This window comes from Pagrus pagrus, assembly GCF_965226575.1.
Source record: "Pagrus pagrus genome assembly, chromosome: 18".
In the NCBI taxonomy this organism is placed as follows: domain Eukaryota; kingdom Metazoa; phylum Chordata; class Actinopteri; order Spariformes; family Sparidae; genus Pagrus; species Pagrus pagrus.
This window is the reverse complement of record NC_140202.1, coordinates 16495945-16516659: the sequence shown is the minus strand read 5'-3', so window position 1 is coordinate 16516659 and position 20715 is coordinate 16495945. Positions and strand designations below refer to the sequence as shown.

Below are 20715 nucleotides of genomic sequence, written 5' to 3'. Positions count from 1 at the left end.
TGGACATAAACAGTTTGACTCCTGACCTATTTAGGAAGAGTCCATCTTGCTTAAAAAGATGTCTGCGGTCCCAAAAGAAATTGAAGTTGTCCAAAAAATACATAGAATGGACATTACATGCTTTGGAAAGCCATGTGTTCAGTGCCATCAATCTGCTGAATCTCTCAGCACCTCTTCTGACTGGTGGAAGGGGGCCACTGATTAAAACCTCAACATCCAGGGAGCTGACTGTGTTCAACAGATCAGTAAAATCTTGTTTGAGCATTTCAGACTGCTGCTTCACAATGTCATTCATCCCCGTATGCAAAATGATCTTTTTGACAGTTGGATTTGCTGCAACAATACCAGGGATTCTCGCTGTCATGTCAGGAACCATATCCTTTGGAAAACAGAGAACCTTCATGTTTTCAACGCACATGAATCTCACATCTTTAACAGTGGCATCTCCCACAATCAGAGTTTGGGGCCCAGTCGTTAGCTTTGCCTGCGGCCTGTTAGCTTCTGATTTACGTTCAGACCTTACCCTTCTCTGTGGCGATGAGTGGTACAGGTCATCAGATGGAGATGCGGAATCTCGGCGTAGTGGAGCAAATCTGTTTTGCATTTTGATAGTTTGTTGTACGGGATGTTTGCTGTTGGTCTTTCCTTTAGCAGCTGACCACGGCTGTGTCCTGCTCTGCATTGGAGTAGAGGAGGAGGAGGATGGTAGTGCTGGCCAGCCGGTAGCATCAGAGATCTCCGGGTGGACGGTTCTTCCTGTTATTCTTCCATCCATGTTCCAAGGAGCAGAGTTCTTCTTTGGCTTTGCCCCAAGAGTGTTCCAGGGAGGACTTCCATGTGAAGATTTACTGCAGAGATCACGGCTCTCCCGTTTCTTATCAGTGCTAGGTAGCTGTGTGTTAGCGTTCTCTTTTCCGCTGAAAGGAAGAGTGGTTTCATTTCCACACAGTCCGTTAACCTCCACATTAACTTCTAATCTGTGGATTTTAGTTTCCAACAAAGTGATCTTCTGCATGAGTTTGTGGAAATCGTCAGTGGTGAAGGGTGGCATTCTGTTGCTGGTTAGCTTGCTAGTTAGCTGCTAACAGGCTTGTGCTACCTCTTAGGCCTCGTTCAGAAAGTGTTGAAGAGTTCGGAAAAAATTTTGAAATGAGCCAACAATGTACTTTATCTCCAATAAATTATGCTCCCAGTGGTTTCTAAATATCCAGGAGTCACTGCCTGTAATCTCTCAGTGAAGAAAAAAAAAGAATAATAGTGGAAAAAAGGCAAGCAGAAGCGAGAGCAAGCGGAAAAGCGTCTGCACCCAAGCAGATACAACTCAAAACCCTGAGCAGATAATTAAAAAAAATAACATAATTAGCACTAATTATGGACTGCAGCTGAGGATGATGTACATGTGATTAGTTTGCAGGTACTTGGTTATAAACCAAAGTACTGGACTAATACAAATTTGGACCTGTGGATATAATTTCTGCCAGTAGACATAAGTAGCGTGAGACCACGTGTCTTCATTGTCTCGGTCTTCATTTAGTCTCGTTTGCCATAATTTACTAAATGAACATCATGCTGTATTGAAGAAGACTTGAAACAAGTAATTGAGACAAAAACTCATTAGGAAACTGTTTATTGAGGTAATCATCAAGTAAGAAGTGCAGTCATTTTCTCATAAGCTTACATACCACTGGACTTCTTTTTGAAACCATTGGAGTCGCGCCCTACTGGCCATTAGAAAGAATTCAGCTTTCAGGCACTTCCACAGTGGAAGTGCATATTTTATGCATAAATATATACATATTTTAGATGTATTTATTTATTTATTTACTCCAGCAATACACAACAATACATATCAATCAGTGTCACAGTAAAGGGTTTTCAACCGGATGTTAAATTAGCCATTGAAACACCTACTTATTTCCTCAAACTCCTACTAATCAAGTCATTGTTTTCATGGAGCTGTCGAGGCTGCACCGCTGCCTTCTAGTCATTTCTCCAGCTTCAGTTTGGCGAGCCTGAAGTCCTCCCTCACTTGCTGTAGCAGAGCAGGGCAGCACACTACATCCACAGCTGTCATAGCCAGGGCTTTGGCTGTCCTCAGGGTGAACAACTGGGCCTTCTCAGCTCCTGGCACAAGAAAAACATTTTTTGAAAAAGCAGCGAGTAAATAGAAAACTAAACAGACAAACTAAGTGACCTGGAAAGAGGTGAGGGCTGAAAACGTTTGATGATCGTCTGATGCGACTCAGTTTCATTAGAACGAACAACATCTGTTCTCAATAGACGCATGCTGCCGTACCTGCTGCTTCGGTGTATTCCTCGGTGTGGTTAAACGCGCCTGTGCCGATATAGAAGAAAGGATGGATACCTGGCGTTTCGTATGATACGTTGCCAAAGTCTGTAGAGCCTGCCAGATAATTATAAAATCACTGTGATGATTATTCTTTGTTGGCTCAGTGAACAACAAAAAAAAAACAATCTGCAGGGGGGGGGGGGGACCCATCACAGTCCTGGGGTTTTTGTGTTTTTTTGCACAATGTACAATTTTCCACTACCAGAGAAGTTGGCTGGCTGCTCTTGGAACTGAATCCCCAAAGCTTTTCCATTGTTTTCATACAGGTTTGCCAGTGTAGTGTTAGGCAGAATGTCGCAGTAGTCATGGGTCGGGTAGCTTATCTCCACCTCAAGGAAACACAATCAAAAAATGTAAGCACACAACATAGAAAAAGATTGCTTTCACGCAGTATATGGAGTTCTGTGCATGCTCTGTAAATTGAGTTAAATCTGCCTGAAGCAAGTGCAGACGTAGGAGAGAAGCAGCCTGAAGACAACAGTGACTTACGCAACAGCAGCACGTCGCTCGGAGCATAATTATAGGAATATGTTATAAAGGGCAGTGTTACATAACAGCGGAGTCAACTTCAATATCAGGGATATAATGTGTGTCCAGCCTGAGGGGGAACAAATGGAAGACAACGTTTTTTAGGTAAGCTCACTTGGCAGCCCGTGGCAACAGCAGCAGCCCTGAAGCAAGCCTCGGCTTTGGCCTTCAGGTCGCAAAGATCCCGAATCTGCGGCGTGCGCATGTAAAACTGTAACTCCGTGTAGGCAGGGATAATGTTGGGCTTCACCCCTCCGTGTTTGATGATGCCTGTAGAAGAGAACAAGAGCACAAAGGAGGATAAGAGGGCGTGCATCCATAATGCTGTGCAATTACACAATTTGTGTGGGTTTACGTGCCAAGGATGTGTTTTATTTCAGATTTCCAACAGAGAGATAAACATACCTCTGCCTTTGAAAAGGGCTGTAGCCGGGATCCTCGAAGTACTGAGGTCATGTGTAATCATCAAAATGATGTTAGATTAGAGGCTATAGGTGAAAATTAGGGTGGCTGTGGGACATTGAGGACACCGAGCTACAGGCCTGAGTCTATCTTGTGTTTGATCTGAAGGAAGGGTTAAATGAATGGTTGAACTGTCGTGTGCCACAGGCTAGTTTTAACAATTGATCACTTTAATGTAACATTTTTGGAAATTTATACATTTAAACTTTTGAAAAACCCAGAAAAAATACCAAGGACAAGACCTCAGCAGCTGACTTCTCATCGATGACGGTTTAAATATAAATGGACTTTGAGGCGAGTTGTTCAGAATGAACTTTGATCGCAGTTCCTGCCTCACCGTGAAGCCTCCACTCTGGTTTGAGCTGCTGTCTGAGAGCAGAGAGGTTGTTATAGGCCAGCACAGCAGCGTCCAGCGCATTCACTCCCTCCCAAGGGTACGCAGAAGCATGAGATGCCTTCCCGTGGTACTTCACATTCACCCTATGAAGCATCAGCACAGCAGGTTAACAGATAAATGTAATCAGTGGAGCTTGAAAGTTATGAATCCATATGAAAAGAAACTTGCTCAGTGAGCGCGACACAGGGCAGGAAGGACGAATCTTGCTGAGCTGGATGAGCCATGAAGACGAGGTCGACGTCGGCGAAGGCTCCGGCCTTGATCAGGTCGATCTTTCCTCCAATGTCCTCCTCTGCAGGAGTTCCCAGAACAGTTATCTGGTTTAGAAAGTGTTTAATACAGTCATTTTCATGTGTTGGACTTTGAATCTCATCATTATGACTTTTAATTCAATGATTTACATAATATCTCATCATTATGAACGTTTCATTATTATCTTTTGACTTATTAATTATGACTAACCATGCAGGTTTTCATCTCATTTTTTATGGCAGAAATTAGCTTCCATAAATGTAGTTTCCTGCCAAACTTTGAGGAATATAATACACATTCGTCTTATAATTTGTTTAGAAAAGCAATCTGGTAGTGCAATAAAAAAGATGTATTAAAATATAATATCTGCATTTCTTTTAACAACGTTTCATCAGCACAGCTTGTTATCAGGTCATCTGTGTAATTAAATATTTATGCAGCCTATGGTAGTGATATTAGTTAATTAAAAAAAAAAACAATAGCCTACATTTATGCACAAATGATCAATTTCTATTATTAAATAGGCTATAAAATAAAGATTGCAGGAGCAGCTTTTGTTGAGTCAGACTCAGAGGAGCTGACTGAAGCGTTTGTGGGGATTTTATTAAATCATCAGAGCAGTGTGCTGTCTGTGTGAGTGTGACATGAGTCCCCGTGTTACCTTCACTGGGACAGGGAGCTCAGTGTGGCTTTGTAAAGCGGCTCTCAGCCCCACAGCGGCGGCAGCGCCCGCCTCCGCAATCAGGTTGTGCCCGCACGCGTGCCCGATACCCGGCAGCGCGTCGTACTCGCACAGGAAGCCCACGTTCAGAGCCGGCTCGCCCTCCCCGCCGCCGACAGGACCCCAGCTGGCCCTGAATGCGGTCGGTAGTTTGTACTGACTGTCCACCGTCCATGTCTGGTCCTGAGAGAAGAAGCGGACCAGCCTGTCGTGCGCATGCGTCTCGTCGCCGGCGAGTTCGGGTCGTCTCCAGATGTCCCGACTCAGACTGTGCAGCTCGTCTTTGTGCGCGTCGACGCACAGCTGCACCGCGTCTTTCATCTGCTGTCGCTTGTCCATGTGTATTTGGGGTTGTGCGAAGATGTGCCGACAACATGAAGGGGTTTTTTTCTTTTCTTTTCTTTTTTTTTTTTGCTTTTTTTTTTTTTTGCTTTATTGAACAGGGTCATTACAAACAACAAGGTACTTGGCATAATACAGGAACACAACTCGGCATGTGCTGAGGAGGAGAAAATAAAGAGATACAAATAAAACAAACACAACCATATAATATCATGTAAACATATATACATACACTCATTATTAGAAAAAAGCATTGAAAATGGTCAGTGATGTGGATATAAATCATCAGTCAGCGTCTTCAATCAATGTGCAACCACTCACTTCAGTTCAGAGGCCTGCCGAGGGGAAGTTAAACAGACAGGAGTTAAAATGGCATGATCAGTAGCTACAAGTTAAAGATGCAATATGTAAGAACTGACCACCTGTCGAATTCATACTTGAAAACAAACAGGCGGCAGCATATCATCAGGACAACCGCTAACTGCTGCTAACTGTAGCTGCCGTTAGCTAGTTAGCTCGGTTAGCCTTTCATCTAGCGGTCCAGGATAGGACACCGAAGCCAGCACAGGAGCTTTGGACTGGGACAGGCTGGGGCTAACTGGCTAGCATGCTAACCTCAGTAGATATCTCTGCAACACAGGCATCATAACTTCCAAACTGTTATTTCTTCCCGGCCTCATGATGATTTTACTTAATTTTGAATTCTCACCGCACCTTTAAAGCAGAAAGCAGTTGAAGGTTTCCTGGAAATGTTGCGGAAACTTTCAAAAAAATTTGACATGTACTTACCATGACATTTTTGGACCTTTTGAAATAAAGTGTTGCCAAACACTGCTCTCTTCCTCTTTAATGCAGTATGGTGAAAATTAGAAAACAGGGGGAAAGTATGTTAAGCTCCTAAATGAGCCTCTATGAAGCCGGGTCGCCATCTGCTGGCGTGAATCAGTCTCTCACTTTCTGTTTGGAAGCCTTCAACTACACGACTTCAGTAAAGGTAACGCTTCATAAACCTATCCATAATTTTTGCATGATATGTCAAAATGATGCCCTTCCACGGGGATTTACTTTCATCAAGATAAAACGTGATGTGCTGCAGTGAATGACAGTAAATGGAGGCTGGGACTGAAGTCCTTTATCCATCAGTCTGTTAGCACACTAGAGGGACCCAGAGTGACACACTTTGGTAAAATCTCCCGTCGCACACAGTTCTGCATTTATTAAATCTGCAGTGGAAAATAAATCAGTATTCTGCTGCGTTTCATGTTCTATCTTAAACAGTTCAGCAAGCAGACAATGAATGGGCCTTTAAGGAAGAAAACCTTGACTATTATCTAGGCGGCATTTTATTTATTTATTTTCTGTGCATTGCCTGTAGCTACTCAGATGACTGTACACACGCAGCAAGCAAACAAAGCTTTCCCTTGAACTGGGATCTGGCCCCGTAAAAACAAGGTCAATTAGCGCTGAATGAATAACTCCACAGCTGTCACACACCCAGCGAGTGTGTGTCTGTGTGTGCGTGCGTGAGAGAGAGCAGGTGTACATGTATGTGTTTTCTGCTTGTATTTGAGTTGTAGGTTAATTGGGGGCGGTTGTCAGTCACAGGAGGAGACATGTTGAACAGCGCTCGGCAAGCTGACACCAAGGCTGCCTCCTGACATGTCCTGTCTGTCAGCTCACTCTACGCCCCGTCGATGACGCTGACACTCTCCATTGTGCATCAATTAAGTGACATCGAAGGGAGGCAGCCATGTGTCAAGTCATTGTCTTATTCAGGGATTTGCCCCCGAGAGCATGTGTTTAATTTCACATGATTACGCATGTTTCTGGCCTCGTGCAGTGCTTCCACAAACGAGGAACTTGAGGAGATTTGTGTGTGTGTGTGTGCGCGACTGTTCAAATAGTACATCAGTAAAACCCACACCAGGTCAGAGGAGGAACAGAAAACAATTGCACTCTGACAAATGTAAAAGTGATTGCACCCACTGAGTGGACAAATAAAGCCTCTGTCTGCCCCCATGGCACACGAGGTAACAAGCGCTCAATATTTCAAGCAGCGTGGATGTTTTAGGTTGAGCCACCAGGCATCACATCAAGCCGGAGCGATGCGTGACTTATGATATATGCGAGCAGGCGCCACAACAGCAGGACGCCCCAAAGGAAGGCTAGCTTGACAGCTTCGATGAATTGATGTGCTCTTGATGACAGCATGTCTCTGAAACGGGAGATGTAACAAACGACAGACTTTGCTTGGGTGGTTGTTTGTGTGGTCACAGCCAAAGTGTGGGACACATACTAATGTGTTTGCGCCTCTACCTCAGCATCAATCTATGGAAGCACACATCTAACAGTCGGATGAAATGTTAGTCATGATGACAAAAAAACATTTCTCATGATAGAACATTTGTGAGCATGTGCGGCAGTGTTGCTGTGGCTTTCAAGGTTTCTCCACAATCATGAAGAGCTGAAGTGTTCAGAGTGATTGCTGTAAATGCTAGATGTGATTATTAATCGCTTATAGCAGAAAACAGACAACTTTTCAAATTCACCCTTGGATTAGGGCTGAAGCTAACAATTATTTTCATCGTCAATTAATCTGCTGATTATTTTCTTGATAAATAGATTCACTGTTTTGGTCTATTAATTGTCTGAAATGTGTTTTTTACGGTTCATATCTTGTTAATCATCTGGGGGCCCCTCAGATTCATCTTAAGTCAGTCGTCAGAATATTTTTTGGCAAAGTACATTTCTGCAAAACCGCACAAGTTTCTTTAGGTGCAATTTTATATAATATTTCCTATGTCACATCTGTGTATGGACAAAAAACACTTGTTAAGGGGGAGAAAAACATCACGGTTTTGTTTAAAATATCAGATTTTGTAGCCACAAACACGACTGGAAATTGTCGGGAGGTTTCCTCAGAAATATCAGGTGGTGCAGCATGGCTTCCTGTAACTCCACCACCTTCACCTCCACCACCCGATGTGAAAGTCATGTGATAAACATGTAATGTGTGACATTACACGACACGTTTTGTTACATGTCAATACGGTACATAGTCTACAACAAGTACACATTTGGATGTATCTGTTGTTTGCAGAATCATTAACTGCCAACATTTTGTCCTGGTGACTGGGCTGATTGTGTCCCATTGTGGGGGTTGGGAACCACTGTAGTAGCCAATTCACTACAAATCAAATAAACTTTACAACACAGTTACAGGCGTTGATTTATTGGGACAGTTTTTTTCTCAAAAACAAAAAGTTTCACATTCCCTGTCAGCGGAATAATTTCAGCTAATGGCTCACAGTGTTGGGCAGTTTCACACTGTGTAACACTGAGCATTGATCTACTTTCAAAAGCACAAGAGAAAAACTGTTTCGCTCAATATTTCTAAAAATCAATCCAGAACACAGATATGTGGGATATGTTTTGATGTGCAGAAGAGTTTTGAACATGAGCAAAAAAATCTGGCTGAGACACAAATGAGCTATTAACGTCCAGGGGTTTATAATGAATTAAAATAAAAGAGGACAGAGGAGTGAATCATGCCGACATGACTCAGAAGGGAAAACAATGAATGACATTACATTAATTAATTAATTAAATGAAGTGACAATGATCGAGCTGATCGAGAGGAGAAAAGCAAGACAGAATGCCTGAGAGCCCCACTGCGTTTCATTACACAATGTAATGAATTGTCAACTTTCACCTGAATATAGCATTTCCCTTTCCATAACAAAAGACATTTCCACCATAAATAGATGGAGAGAAGGCAACACGTCCTTAAAGGATAAGTTCAGTCAAAAATCATTATCTTCTCATCCCACAAAACATTTCTGAAGATTCACGGTAAAATGATGTTGCAGCATTCTGCTAAATAACTGAAGTAGATGGGGACTTGTTTTAAAATGTGGAGAAAAAAAACAACTGAAAGATATATAAAATGGCTGCATGCAGCTCATCCGGCATGATCCAAGTCTACAGAATCCCCGAGACCCAAAATTGATTTGAAAACACGGTTTTATAACACTTTTATAGCGTTAATCTTCACTGTAGTCGCTGAGCTAAAAGCGTTAGCACACCCAATTTGAGGTGGGTCAGCACACTCGACAGTGTGAGAGTGTAAATAACATCTTTCCAAATCACTTTGGGATCTCAGGGCTTCCAGACATTTGGATCAAGCTGTTTTTTTCCGTTCTAAAACGAGTCCCGATCTACTTCAAGGAGAATGTTGCCTCTCAGTGACTGAATTCAAATTTTTATGGTGAACTTATCCTTTATTATGTGTTTCTCTCCATTGTTGCAAAGAAAAAACTATGTCCTTGAGCCACCATTTTCTAAACCACGCTAGACACTTGAATATACTTTTATTTGAGCGTATTGAAGTGTTCATCTTTTTTCTTCTCTCCTGGAATAAATGGACTTTCACATTAACCTTAACTCTGCCAGCTTCCAACAGACAAATATGAGCCCCGACAAATTGTCGATGAGCCTGATTTTTTAAACATGAGGTTCCAGCTGACTGAAGGAAACTGACAACGTGTCAGTCGTGCTTGCTCTGTCCTGTCAGCATCACTATCAAACAAAAACGCAGCCTTAGAGGAGACCCCCGGAAATCCAGTCGATATCACACACAGAAAGCTGCTCGGTAGTTGGAAAATATCACCAGCGGGCCTCAGAGCTGTGAGTGTGCATGTGTGGGTGAACGTGCAACTTGACAGTCCCGTTTGTGTCATTAATGTCACATCAGTGCACACAGTGTGCTTCTGCGTTCTCCAAGCTGGAATACATTAACACCTCGGTTTATCAAGTCATCCTGCATCTTCAGGGGGTGGAGTGGGGGTGGGATTACACTGTACAGCATTTGTTCTTGTTTTTGTGAGGAAACGTAGCTTCATCCTGGTGTCTAAATATTTTCTTTACACTGTCAGAGCTTGAATTAAAAAATGTTTATTACTGCTTCAACTCATTTGCAGTTAATAAAAACGTTCATATTTTCTGCTCCTAACACCCTTGTTGGAAAAAAAAAATCCTCTGGCACACAGATAGTGGCACGTTTTCTCATCTCGGGTTGCAACACCCATTAAGTGTTTGTTTGTAATGGATAGAAGAAGAACTTGATAGTCTGCACAGGCAGGGGAAGCCATTATTGACGAACCACATAATAGATTGCAAGATATGGAAAAAGAGATCCAGACAGTCCGCAAACATCACAGCAGTTAGTGCAAAGTGAAGATGTCCCAGCGAAATACACAAACCCAGATTACTGTTTGAACCGAGCCCATTTCTCCTGTCTGTGGGTTTTGGTTATATATTTTCTTGTCTGTCCACACAGCTGCCCTCGCTGCTTCAGAGGCAGCACTGCCGTAGCGGTGCCCTTTCTTTGTTTGACAGCGCTGAAAAGGCTGCTGTCTGCCTCAATAACATCAGCCTTTGTGGGCAGTGTGGTGAACAGTGGGAGTACAAGTAGTCCCTCGAACCACAGAGGAAACCGCTATCAGCAGGGTGTGTGCAAAGTGGAGCTGAAGTGCAGATTTGAAAATGTTATCTGACTGAGTTGTTGTGCTGGATGGTCTTTTAGAATAAAAACAAATGCATCGTGAGTGCATGGTGACAAAAGGTAAGTGAACTGAAGTGCTTAATTCCTCATTTAGGTTTTTAAGTTTAAATGACACCTCTTTTTTCATCAGTAAGAGGAAGCTGTGGTTGAAAATGGGGAAACTTGTTGAAAACCACTGCTATACCAAGGAGCAGTTGGCAGTTCAAAAGAGACTACTTCTTAGCCTGTTTTTCATATGACCCACATGTATTGCATTTGCAAGGTTGATACTCTCCTCGGTTCACTATGAGCTTAATTTGTAGTCTTCAAAATGTATTTTGTGCGTTCCTGAGGGGCAGGATTAATTTCAGTTTTCTGCTCCACAGGAGGGAAAAAAAAACGCCCCCCTCTCTTCTCTTCAGAGGATCCCCAGCGCTGATAATTGCCACGAGCAGAAAGCGTTTAAATAAAACATAGACTGTGGTGATGCCAGGCGACTGAGGGGCCAAGAGTCTGCAGAGATGACGCAGAGATCAAGTGGGAATCAGTGTTTGTCTCTAATAGTGAAAAGGCCACAGACAACAACAAGAGAAATGTCAGTTTTTTTCAACGCTTTCAAAGGAGCAGGAGGGAAACTGCTTCGTCAGAACAGTAGATCTGCCCACGGTTATGTTTGACGATGAAGCAAAACAGAGAGCTGATCAGAAACAGGTACATAAAGAGGACCCTACTCATTAGGCTTTTTCTTTTTATTATAATGAACTACTAAAACTTGGCCAGTGTCACCTACCATGATCAAAATTACAAAAATAAATGTCTTTGAGGCTTTAAAATAGACTTCATTTGTATCATTATTGTCTGATTGTCTTGATAGAGTAAGACTTACTGTAGAGTCTACACCCATGCCAGAATGCTGGCGCAGGTGAGCTCATGCTAATACAGGCATGCTAACATGCTCATGACACTGGTAACATTTGCTAAATAGGAATAGGATTAAAAAAAAAATAGCTAACGGAAATATCATCGTTTTTGCAGGTATTTGGTCAAAAACCTAGAAGAAAAGTAATTACAATGAACCAAAAACCTGTTAAAAACACCAACTGACTTTAAAACGAGGGAACCTGTGCAACAATTCTTTCCTGGTTTTAGGACTCATTTTTGTGGCCGTCTATTGCTGTCACTTTCAACCAGCAAATGTCAACCTCATGGTGGCGCTAGAGGGGGGAAAAACCCCTTGGCAATACATTAAATAGTAATTAAGATATTTCAGTCTCGAATAGACAGACAGCTACCGAGACTAAAAAGTAAAAAGAAGGAAAAGCTCTTAGAAATAATGATTTAAAAAGGTCAAGGCTGATCACACCATGCACGTCTTGTTTATCTACAAGAAAAAAATAAATTCAAAGTGTCTCTTGTGTCTTAATTCTGGAGCCTAAATGGCATAATTTTCACCATATATATTATGTACATATTTCACCTTTAAAAAATAATGCGTTCCCTCTGAGTATGCCTGAGCACTCTGTCTCCCGGCTCTTCACATTCTCGAGCCAGCTAACATGTCAGGGAGAAAGCTTGAGTGTTAATTGGAAGCTCTCCCACGGGAACTCGTAGGCGTCTTCCTTGTCCTCTGTGTTTATCTGCTAATGTGATTGCCACGGCTCTGTCGGATTCATAGCTCCTCCTGAATAATGAATATACTTAATATTCCTTTCAGACTCCTGTGACCTGTTGTGCATGAATAATACTTAAGCGTTCAAAAAAAAATTAAACCCCAGCTGACACAACTGGATTCTTTGTACAACCACAGGCCCAGAGGTATGTTGTCTTTTGTGATGGTTGCCCTGTTGCAAGGTTAGCATCAATGAAACCAGCTTTGATGCGTGTCCTCCTCTGACACTTAAAGTTGTATTAATGTTCTTGTATAATAAATCGCAGGCACAGTTGTGTGAGAAGATACAATTTGCATGTCTGCACAGTGGAGCCCGCAGCCGGTGAGCTTAGTTTTTAGCTGTTTCCCACTGTTTACAGTGTTTATGCTAAGCTAATTCAACCAGTTACCTTATAAATGTGAGACTATTGACTAGTGCTCGTGGCCAAACCACAGGCGTCCAACCGATCAGTGTCCTCTGAGGAAGTAGTGGCAGCGAGAGACGGCACTGAAGGGCGTGGTCCAGACGCTGGTGAGGTGATGGTGATGATTGGGTGGTAGACGGTGATAGAGACAGTGAAAGGCAAGTATTTTTTTGGTATAAACAAGATATAATGTTGATATAAGGCTGCTGGCGTTAGCGATTAAGCATATCTTCCATAATGTCAACCTGTTCCTTTAAACGTGCTCAATTACTAATGGCTGATCCTGATAACAGAGACTGACCTCGCTGTAAGAAGAGGTTTCCATCCTCTATGACACAACGATGTACATAATTTGGTTTTGACCTGAATCTCATCGATCAAGCTCCTCCGCTCGGCTCAGTGGTGGGATTTGTACCTATATGAGTAAAATTTAATTAACTTCACTCTACATAGATTTGATTTTGCTTAATTTATCACATATCCTGCTTCTACCGTGCAGCCTACAGGCCCAGAGGTCCTGTTTCTGAAGCTGAGAAGTGAAATCTTTGGATGCATGAAATAGTTGAAGTGAGATAGTGTGCGCTCATGAAATTGCTTTTGCCTAATTAGATTTTGTGAAAGATTCTGTCATGAGAAGCTAAATCATTCTCGCCGGTTTTACATTTGTTTTGATCGCACGTTTGATGGAGATTAAACACATCCTGATGTGTCTGAGTGGTATGGTGTTTCAATTCAGAAGTTATTATTATTAGACAAATACAATGCATTGGGTTTGGATTTTAGGAAACTTAATTAGATATTTACATTACTTGGTAAACTCAATAAATAGATTTATACTCCTGCTAGTGTTACAGGGACAACACAGCTATAGGTGGTCCGATACTTTGGCAGTATTATAATATATATAATAGTGTGCTTTAATTGCAATACCTGTGTAGATGATGTAATAAAGAAAAATAAAATACAATTTTAAATACAAGTTGCTGCAGCTGTAATTCACTCAAAGACTCACTCACTCACTCACACTTTGATTGATATCATAAACTCAGCCTTCAACAATCAGACAATCATCATACAGGATGTGGAGACAAAGTTACTCACCGCAGGACGGCGTTCACAGCCTGATTAAAATAAGAAGCAGCAGTATCAGATATGAAGCCCGTTGTGAAAAATGTTTCCTGCTATCACTGATTATCCCTCCAAAAAAATAGATCTAAACTAAAAACAACTAAACGTGTCCGGTGAGGACCCTCAGCTTTGTATCTGACTTGTAGACGTGATGTTCCAGCCTCTTGTCTTATGTTTTGTGTGTAAACAATCAGTAATTGAACCATCATTATTTGTGTTATTGAGTTTAATGTACATTAGTTAAGTTTACTTAAATGTGTAAGTTGAAATAAGCCAAGTTGAGTTTTGGTTTCACACAGGACTTGAACCCTGGAGGAAAGTCCTGTGTTCGATACATCCATCCACCCCGACTCCCTACATGGACCTCTGTCACACTTTACACTACGTTTGGTGCTGCACCTTCATGCACTCATGTATTTTTATCTAACGTAACACTGACATCTGTGACACACTCTGCTGTGAAACTGGGCTGCTTGGTAAAAACATCTACTTTGCATCTCACTCTAAGTAACAGATGGCATAGACAGAGCACATTCAAGCTCCCAAGGAGATGAACCCTTTTAATTTTAATGATCCCACAGTCCAGCGCCACGTTCACGATAAACTTCTCACTCTGAGGCTGTCAGATCTTGGAGAAAAATGATGTTCTTTGTACCTCAGAGTGGAATGAACAACCTTGTGTTGCTTGTTTTGCCTTGTTTTTCTGACAATTACCAGATTTTTTTGTATTTTCAGGAGGCTGTTTCACTTTTCTTTTTTTTCCTATTTTTTCAGATTCAAGGTAAAACGGCTTCGAAAACAAAAGGGAGACAAACAGAACAAAATGGCGATACTTTCAGTGTCTAGTTTTTATCAACTACCGCTTCCAACCTCTCCTGCAATTTTGTTTCCAAACACCCCTGTATTTATCTTTTCAAACATCTCTATGGCTATTTTTCAGGACTGAAGGATAGGTGTCCTCCTTTTGGAGGTCATGCTGCTGGCATCCCTGTAGGTTTGTATTTTGCACACACACAAAAACTCTCTGGGAATGAATAAAAATTCAATTTTCATACAGATAGAGGCATTGTTGATGTGAGCAGTAGCATACAAAGTCACATGAACACACACATAAAAAAAAAAAAAACAAGACAAGGACAGGGAACGTTTGAAGCTTTTTTGTAGATAACATTATTATACCTCTATTCTAAGAAAATGGAAGACATACTTTAGCCTTTATTTTGTGAACAGTGTTAATGTTTTTAAAATCACATCCAGATGGCTGTTTGGACAGTAATGACACCTCAAAGATGAAATGAAAAACAAATCATTTCTAATACATTTATAGCGCGCATTAAGACTTCACATGAACTCCTCTCTCTAATGATTATAGCCAAAACCTGTTGGCTTTGATAATGTAATATTAGGCTTTCGGTCCCAAGCTCCCAGCGCTCATACATCAAAGAAATGATTTAGACACCTTCTCTGATGCCACAGACAACCTAACACTAACTCTCTCGCACATTAACACACACGTACACAGATACACACTCTTGGCAAAGCAAGCTGTGAAATGCACACGAAAGCGTCGCATTCGGCGAATCTGAATTCGGGAGATGATCAGAAAATGAAACAGTTAAAATGCTGATTTCATTGTAGGAACAGGTGTTGCTGCGTGACACGTCATTAATCAATCACAACTTAACAATGAACTCCTGACTCTGGTGGCAATGACCTTTGACCTCATCCATGACCATTTCTTGAGAGAGACTGATGGGGGTTGAACCTGTGTGAACCCCAAAACTAATACAGCATGTCTCCTAATGTTACTCATATTCTGAGAAGAGACTGAAGCGAGCCCTACAGATACAACGTGGAGTGTATTTATATTCCTCTTTTTGAGAAACAAGTTTTGTGTTGTGACTTAGAATAACAAATAAAGATTGTAATGCCATAAAAAGACCAACTAAACCAAAAATGAATTGAACCTCCTGACAATTACAGTCTGTGTGGCCAAAGCCCGATTTAGCTTCTTCCTCTGTGCCACAGAGCGCCATGGTTGGCCAAAAACAATTAAAATCACAAAAAATGAGCCACACTGTTGCACTGGCTGCCAGGTTCCTTCATTACGATGAACATGGGTATTGTAGTTTGTTTTGATTGAACTCCACATACTGTAGGCCTATTGAGGACATAGATACACACTAGAGCCTCAAATCTACGGCTGAAAATGGATACACAATTAGCCCCTGTTTGCATGTTTACTATGCTCTTTGACTCTTATTTGACCACATGGTGCACAACAAGCTGTAAACCACTGACTGTATAAAACATTTACGGAGCTTCGGGGTCTGAAAAGTGAAATCAAAGCACAAGTGCCTTAAAGCTGATTTTTTTTCCAATGGCCAGCAGGGGGCGACTCCACTGGTTTCAAAAATAATTCACATTGTATGCAACCTTATGAGAGAATTAACCCTCTTCTCACTTGATGTATTACCTCAGTAAACAGTTTCCTAATGAGTCTATGATCTCAGTCTTTATTTTCAAGTCTTCTTCAATACAGCATGATGTTCATTTTGTCATTTATGGTCCCATTTAGAGTGAAAATTCTCAGCCCAGGAGTTTCCCGCTTGGTCACACCCAGGGCGTGCCTGCAGGTTCTCAGGAAGGTCCAATCAGGATTTCCTCCCGCTTACCCTCCTGTCCAAATATGATCACTTCTAGCTCCTAAAAAACAGAGATAACGATGGCCGTAATGCAAAACTGTTTAACTCTTTGTGGTGGTCCACAAACCAATAGGCGACATCACGGTGGGTTCACACTTCCCATAAATATTTCTACAAGTGCAAGTGTTTAAAGCAGTGTGTCACCATGACCTTGAGCAGCTAACATAATAACTTGATCTGTCGCTGATCTAAAAAAAAAAAAAATTTACAAAAGGAGCCACTGACAGAAATATAATAACATGTTGCAAACAAATAATTCAAGATGAATGGAGGTGAACCTGCTTATCAAAATGCACCCCAATCCCATAATAATTGCACTGACGGTGATGAGAAATGATTTTATCAGTAATGCTGTACATCTCGGGCTCTGCGCAGTGTGGAGGGATGGCAGAGGAAGGCGTTTGGATGACAGGCCAACAGGCACACAGCGTCAATCAGCAAAGAAAAAGCAATCTAGCTTGAAGGATGACAGCAATCCTGTCGTGCTGATAGGCCCGTATAATAACAGAAACCGAACACGACACATTCATCTGCTGCTTTTCAAACACACTATCATCAAACCAACTGTGGATTACTTCTTTTGTGTCTCAGAGTCTCTGCAGAGTTAAACGCACAGCGGCACACACTGGTGTAAGCCAGGTGACCTTGTGCAGCAGAGTCTCCATGGTGACGCACCTGAAACACTAACAAAGACACGGTACAGCTTTTACAATCTTCTCAGCTTCCCAGTCAGAAATAAGATTGATAATTGTCTGAGTTCTCTGCAGGGCTTCGCTGTTATTAATGATAATATTGCAAGCACAGCGTGGAAAACAAATCAGGGAAAGGAAAGAAAATGAGAGATTTTAAGGCAGCCTGAAAAATATTTGTTCCATCGAATCACTTATGAGTATTCGACAAAAGTCACAGCAGAGAAATAACACAGGAGAATAGAGAAAACGTGAATAGCTGAAAGTTTGAAATGATTTCTAAAAGTTTCTTTACTTTCCATCTCAAACTTCTGGCACCTTAACTTTATATCACATACCAATGCTGGTTTTGTAATATACTGCTGTGTCATATCCACAGATGATTCAAAGTTTAGTCCACATACGTGTAGGCCTGAAGTCAATTAGGTCACAAGCTGTGAAGTGATAAGAAGCGGGGGGTTTATAGGTATAAAGTGAAGGCATCGTCTCTGTTCGCCAAGTTCAGCATGATGGCTGGTGGCTGGCTGCCAGCAGGGCTGTTTATGCTCTGTAGCCATCAATCTATTTTCCAGCCCAGATGGCTGTGATAGCTGTAGGAGGAGGAGATATGAGCTCTACCTGACAAGGATTATAATCAAATCTGTCTTTATGAGCTGGTACTTTTCAAAAATCTGCTTCTTTACTGACAGTTTGCTGATTGTTGGTGTCTGTTGACCTTACAATACATCAAAAATGGTCTTTTGTTGTCACAATAAACAATCAACAAACTTAGAGCCCATGCGATGGTGCAAAAGACGCAACAAACCAGACGCACAAAGCGTTCCTACAAAAATGTGTTTTAAATTGAGAGGCGGACATAGATGTGTTTGTCAAGGTTCACTCCCTCGATGTGTAATGATTTATTTTAAGGGAGATGATGCAGCTCTGCAACGCGCCATATTTAGTAGACGCTGCTTTAATACACGGCTCTGGAGCGCAGATGTCTCATTTTGTTAAATGCCTGTTCCCTCGACTCCTCTCTTCTAGTGTCTTCCTTAGCCTCACATCTCAGGTGGGAGGGACTAAGACTTGAGGAGAGGAGGCAAGGGAAGGAATAGAGGATGTACAAACTAAGAAATGAGAAAGTCTACAGAGGGAGCAGGCCCTCTCCATTGACCATATTCACACGGTGGCCATTTTCCCTAATGTCACACTCGGGGTGTTCCAGGTTGCAGGTCAAATGTATCAGACAAACCAAAGACTGGCTCTAGAGACGGGTGTTTTACAGGTTGCATGTGCAAATGTTTCGCATTTTGCATTTTTAGCAGCAACTGAAGAGGAAGGTTGCAAGGAGACGCGACTACATCCTACACACTGGACCTTTAAAATCAATACAATTCAAATAAAATAACAATCAATCAAGTTAGTCTCTATATTTTCTCTGTAGGACCTCTTTACTTAGTTCTTTCCATGAAACTTTCAAGACATTTTTAAGAAGCGTTTACAAAGTAAAAGCCCCAGTTAAACAAAGCACTACCTAAAATCATAATTAACACATTACACTATGCTCATTTTACGCAATTGCAGATGTTTATTTTGGTTTCACATAATTAAAACACTGCTTAAAAAATGAGACGAACAAAGTATTTAGTACAAAGTACTGGTATGGTTTCCTGCAGTGGTGGTTGATACTTCCCCTGAAATGTCAGCTGAAATGTCATCTGCCACCTGTTCATCTTTAACCCCAACCTTTCATGAACAAGGCCACGGCATACAGTTTATGTGATACTGTCATCCTGACCCTCAGACTCTATTCAACCCCCGGTGGTTTGCTGTATTTGCCCAGAGGACTGTGCTTAAATGAAATATTCATAGATTGTTGCGTTAAAGACTTTTCTCATAATTGAATGCGCAATAAACCTAAATGTATCTGTTTGCAGACGTATTTTTGTACATGAAAGTGGGGAGGCTTTCATGGAACGTTGAAGGGAAAATGCCAAATATTAAAAAGGGAGAAGAACGACTTTTAGAAATTGGAGCCCTTTTTTTCTCTTTCATTAGTCAGTCTTGGTTTTGTTCTCTTAAAGCTGATGAGTACACAGACATCCCGCAACAATCAATATTAATGGTTCATGTGCAATTGATGGCAAAATACATGCCAACATCCATCAAAGATTAAGTCAAACTGCACTGTACTGCTTACCACAAATGGGTTTGGACCCATCGACACACTGTGTGCTTCATTTTTCCTGCAATCTGTACCTTTTTTTTTTTTTTTTGACGAACCCTTACTTTGCATTTAAATTCCTCTCACTGCACTAAAAGCAGAGAGAGGTATTAAAATAAATGCACTGTAATGACTTGTTACTAATGTCGTAACTGCATGAGGAAGAAATAAAGGGGAAAAAACATTTCAAACCACTTTGAAGCTGTTTGTTCTTCGGTGCCAGCTCATTTGCTGTGGAGTCTTTTTCATCGTGTGATAAAGCTAAAAGCTGCAGACACAAAGTATCTCTGTGATGAAAGAAAGTCTTCAGGGATGTAAGTGCACTCTGATATTGTTTGCTGGATGCCTCTGCCGGTAATAGGAGAATAAACATGATGCAGGGAGCAGAATAAGGATGCGTGAGTTACCTTGGTCGGTACAAAATGTTCTCATGGAAGAGCTATGTCAGAGTCGAGCTCAAACATGCAACAGCGGTGGAACGTCACGACATACAGCACATGTACTCAGGTGCTGTGGGTATTTGGGATCCAATTTGTTATTATCATTACTTTTAATGAATGATGTTGATTTTTTCAAGTTGTTCTTTTGTCATTTCACAATTTTTCTCCAACCATGAAGATGGAGCTCGAGGAGCAGCACCAGCGCGACAAGCATTTAGCGACTAAAGAGGCAGACATTTCCCTCAGGAGCTGATGGAGACAAACACAGAGCTAAAAGAAGACTGAATAGTGGAATTAACACTCATCAAGTGGCCAGAAACACAACTTCAGAAGAAAGCCAATGGTGCTCCTCTCAGCTGAAAGTCAAAACAGGAAATTTACTAAAAAGTTCACACATCGACTTAACATTAAATACCAGAGGCGCCCTGGTGGCCCAAAGATCAGTGATTTCAGGTTTAAATAATTAAGTCGTGCTAAAGGACTGCAAACACTGAGTGTTAGCAGAAAAAAAGACATGTATAAAAGGAAGTGAACAGCTAAAAATAAATTCAATTTCCCAACTCCTCTTCTTCCCGACAGAAAATTGCCATGTGATTACAGGTGACTGCTGGTCTCATGGCAGTCAGGTCCATTTGGGGTTCTCGTCAGTCTCGGCGGCTCTGCAGCTGGGTGTAGGGCAAATGAATTATTAACTGGCTCTGAATCAGTCCACTGGCACTGCGAGGTGAGCCGAGATCATCGCTGTTCTGGGTTGCAGTTTCCTCTGAGGCCACAAGGCTACAACTGCTGCAGGTACTGTATCACCTGAAAACCATGAAGAATAACACTAAGAGAAACAGTTGAACGGAGCTGTGATCTGACGCTCGGCGCCGCTGCCTGA

General features: G+C 41.7%; 1 protein-coding gene across 1 annotated transcript; it reads right to left on the bottom strand.

Annotated features, from left to right (window-relative positions):
- Nucleotides 1-1646: 1646 nt before the first annotated feature.
- LOC311273874 (peptidase M20 domain-containing protein 2-like) lies at nt 1647-5065 on the bottom strand. Its single transcript, XM_084381161.1, has 7 exons — nt 4651-5065; nt 3906-4054; nt 3678-3820; nt 2994-3148; nt 2553-2679; nt 2297-2404; nt 1647-2124 (listed from the first exon to the last, which is right to left on the bottom strand). Exons 1-7 carry the CDS (start codon nt 5047-5049, stop codon nt 1985-1987), a joined length of 1221 nt encoding a protein of 406 aa, XP_084237287.1. The 5' UTR covers nt 5050-5065; the 3' UTR covers nt 1647-1984.
- Between the last annotated feature and the right edge of the window lie 15650 nt (nt 5066-20715).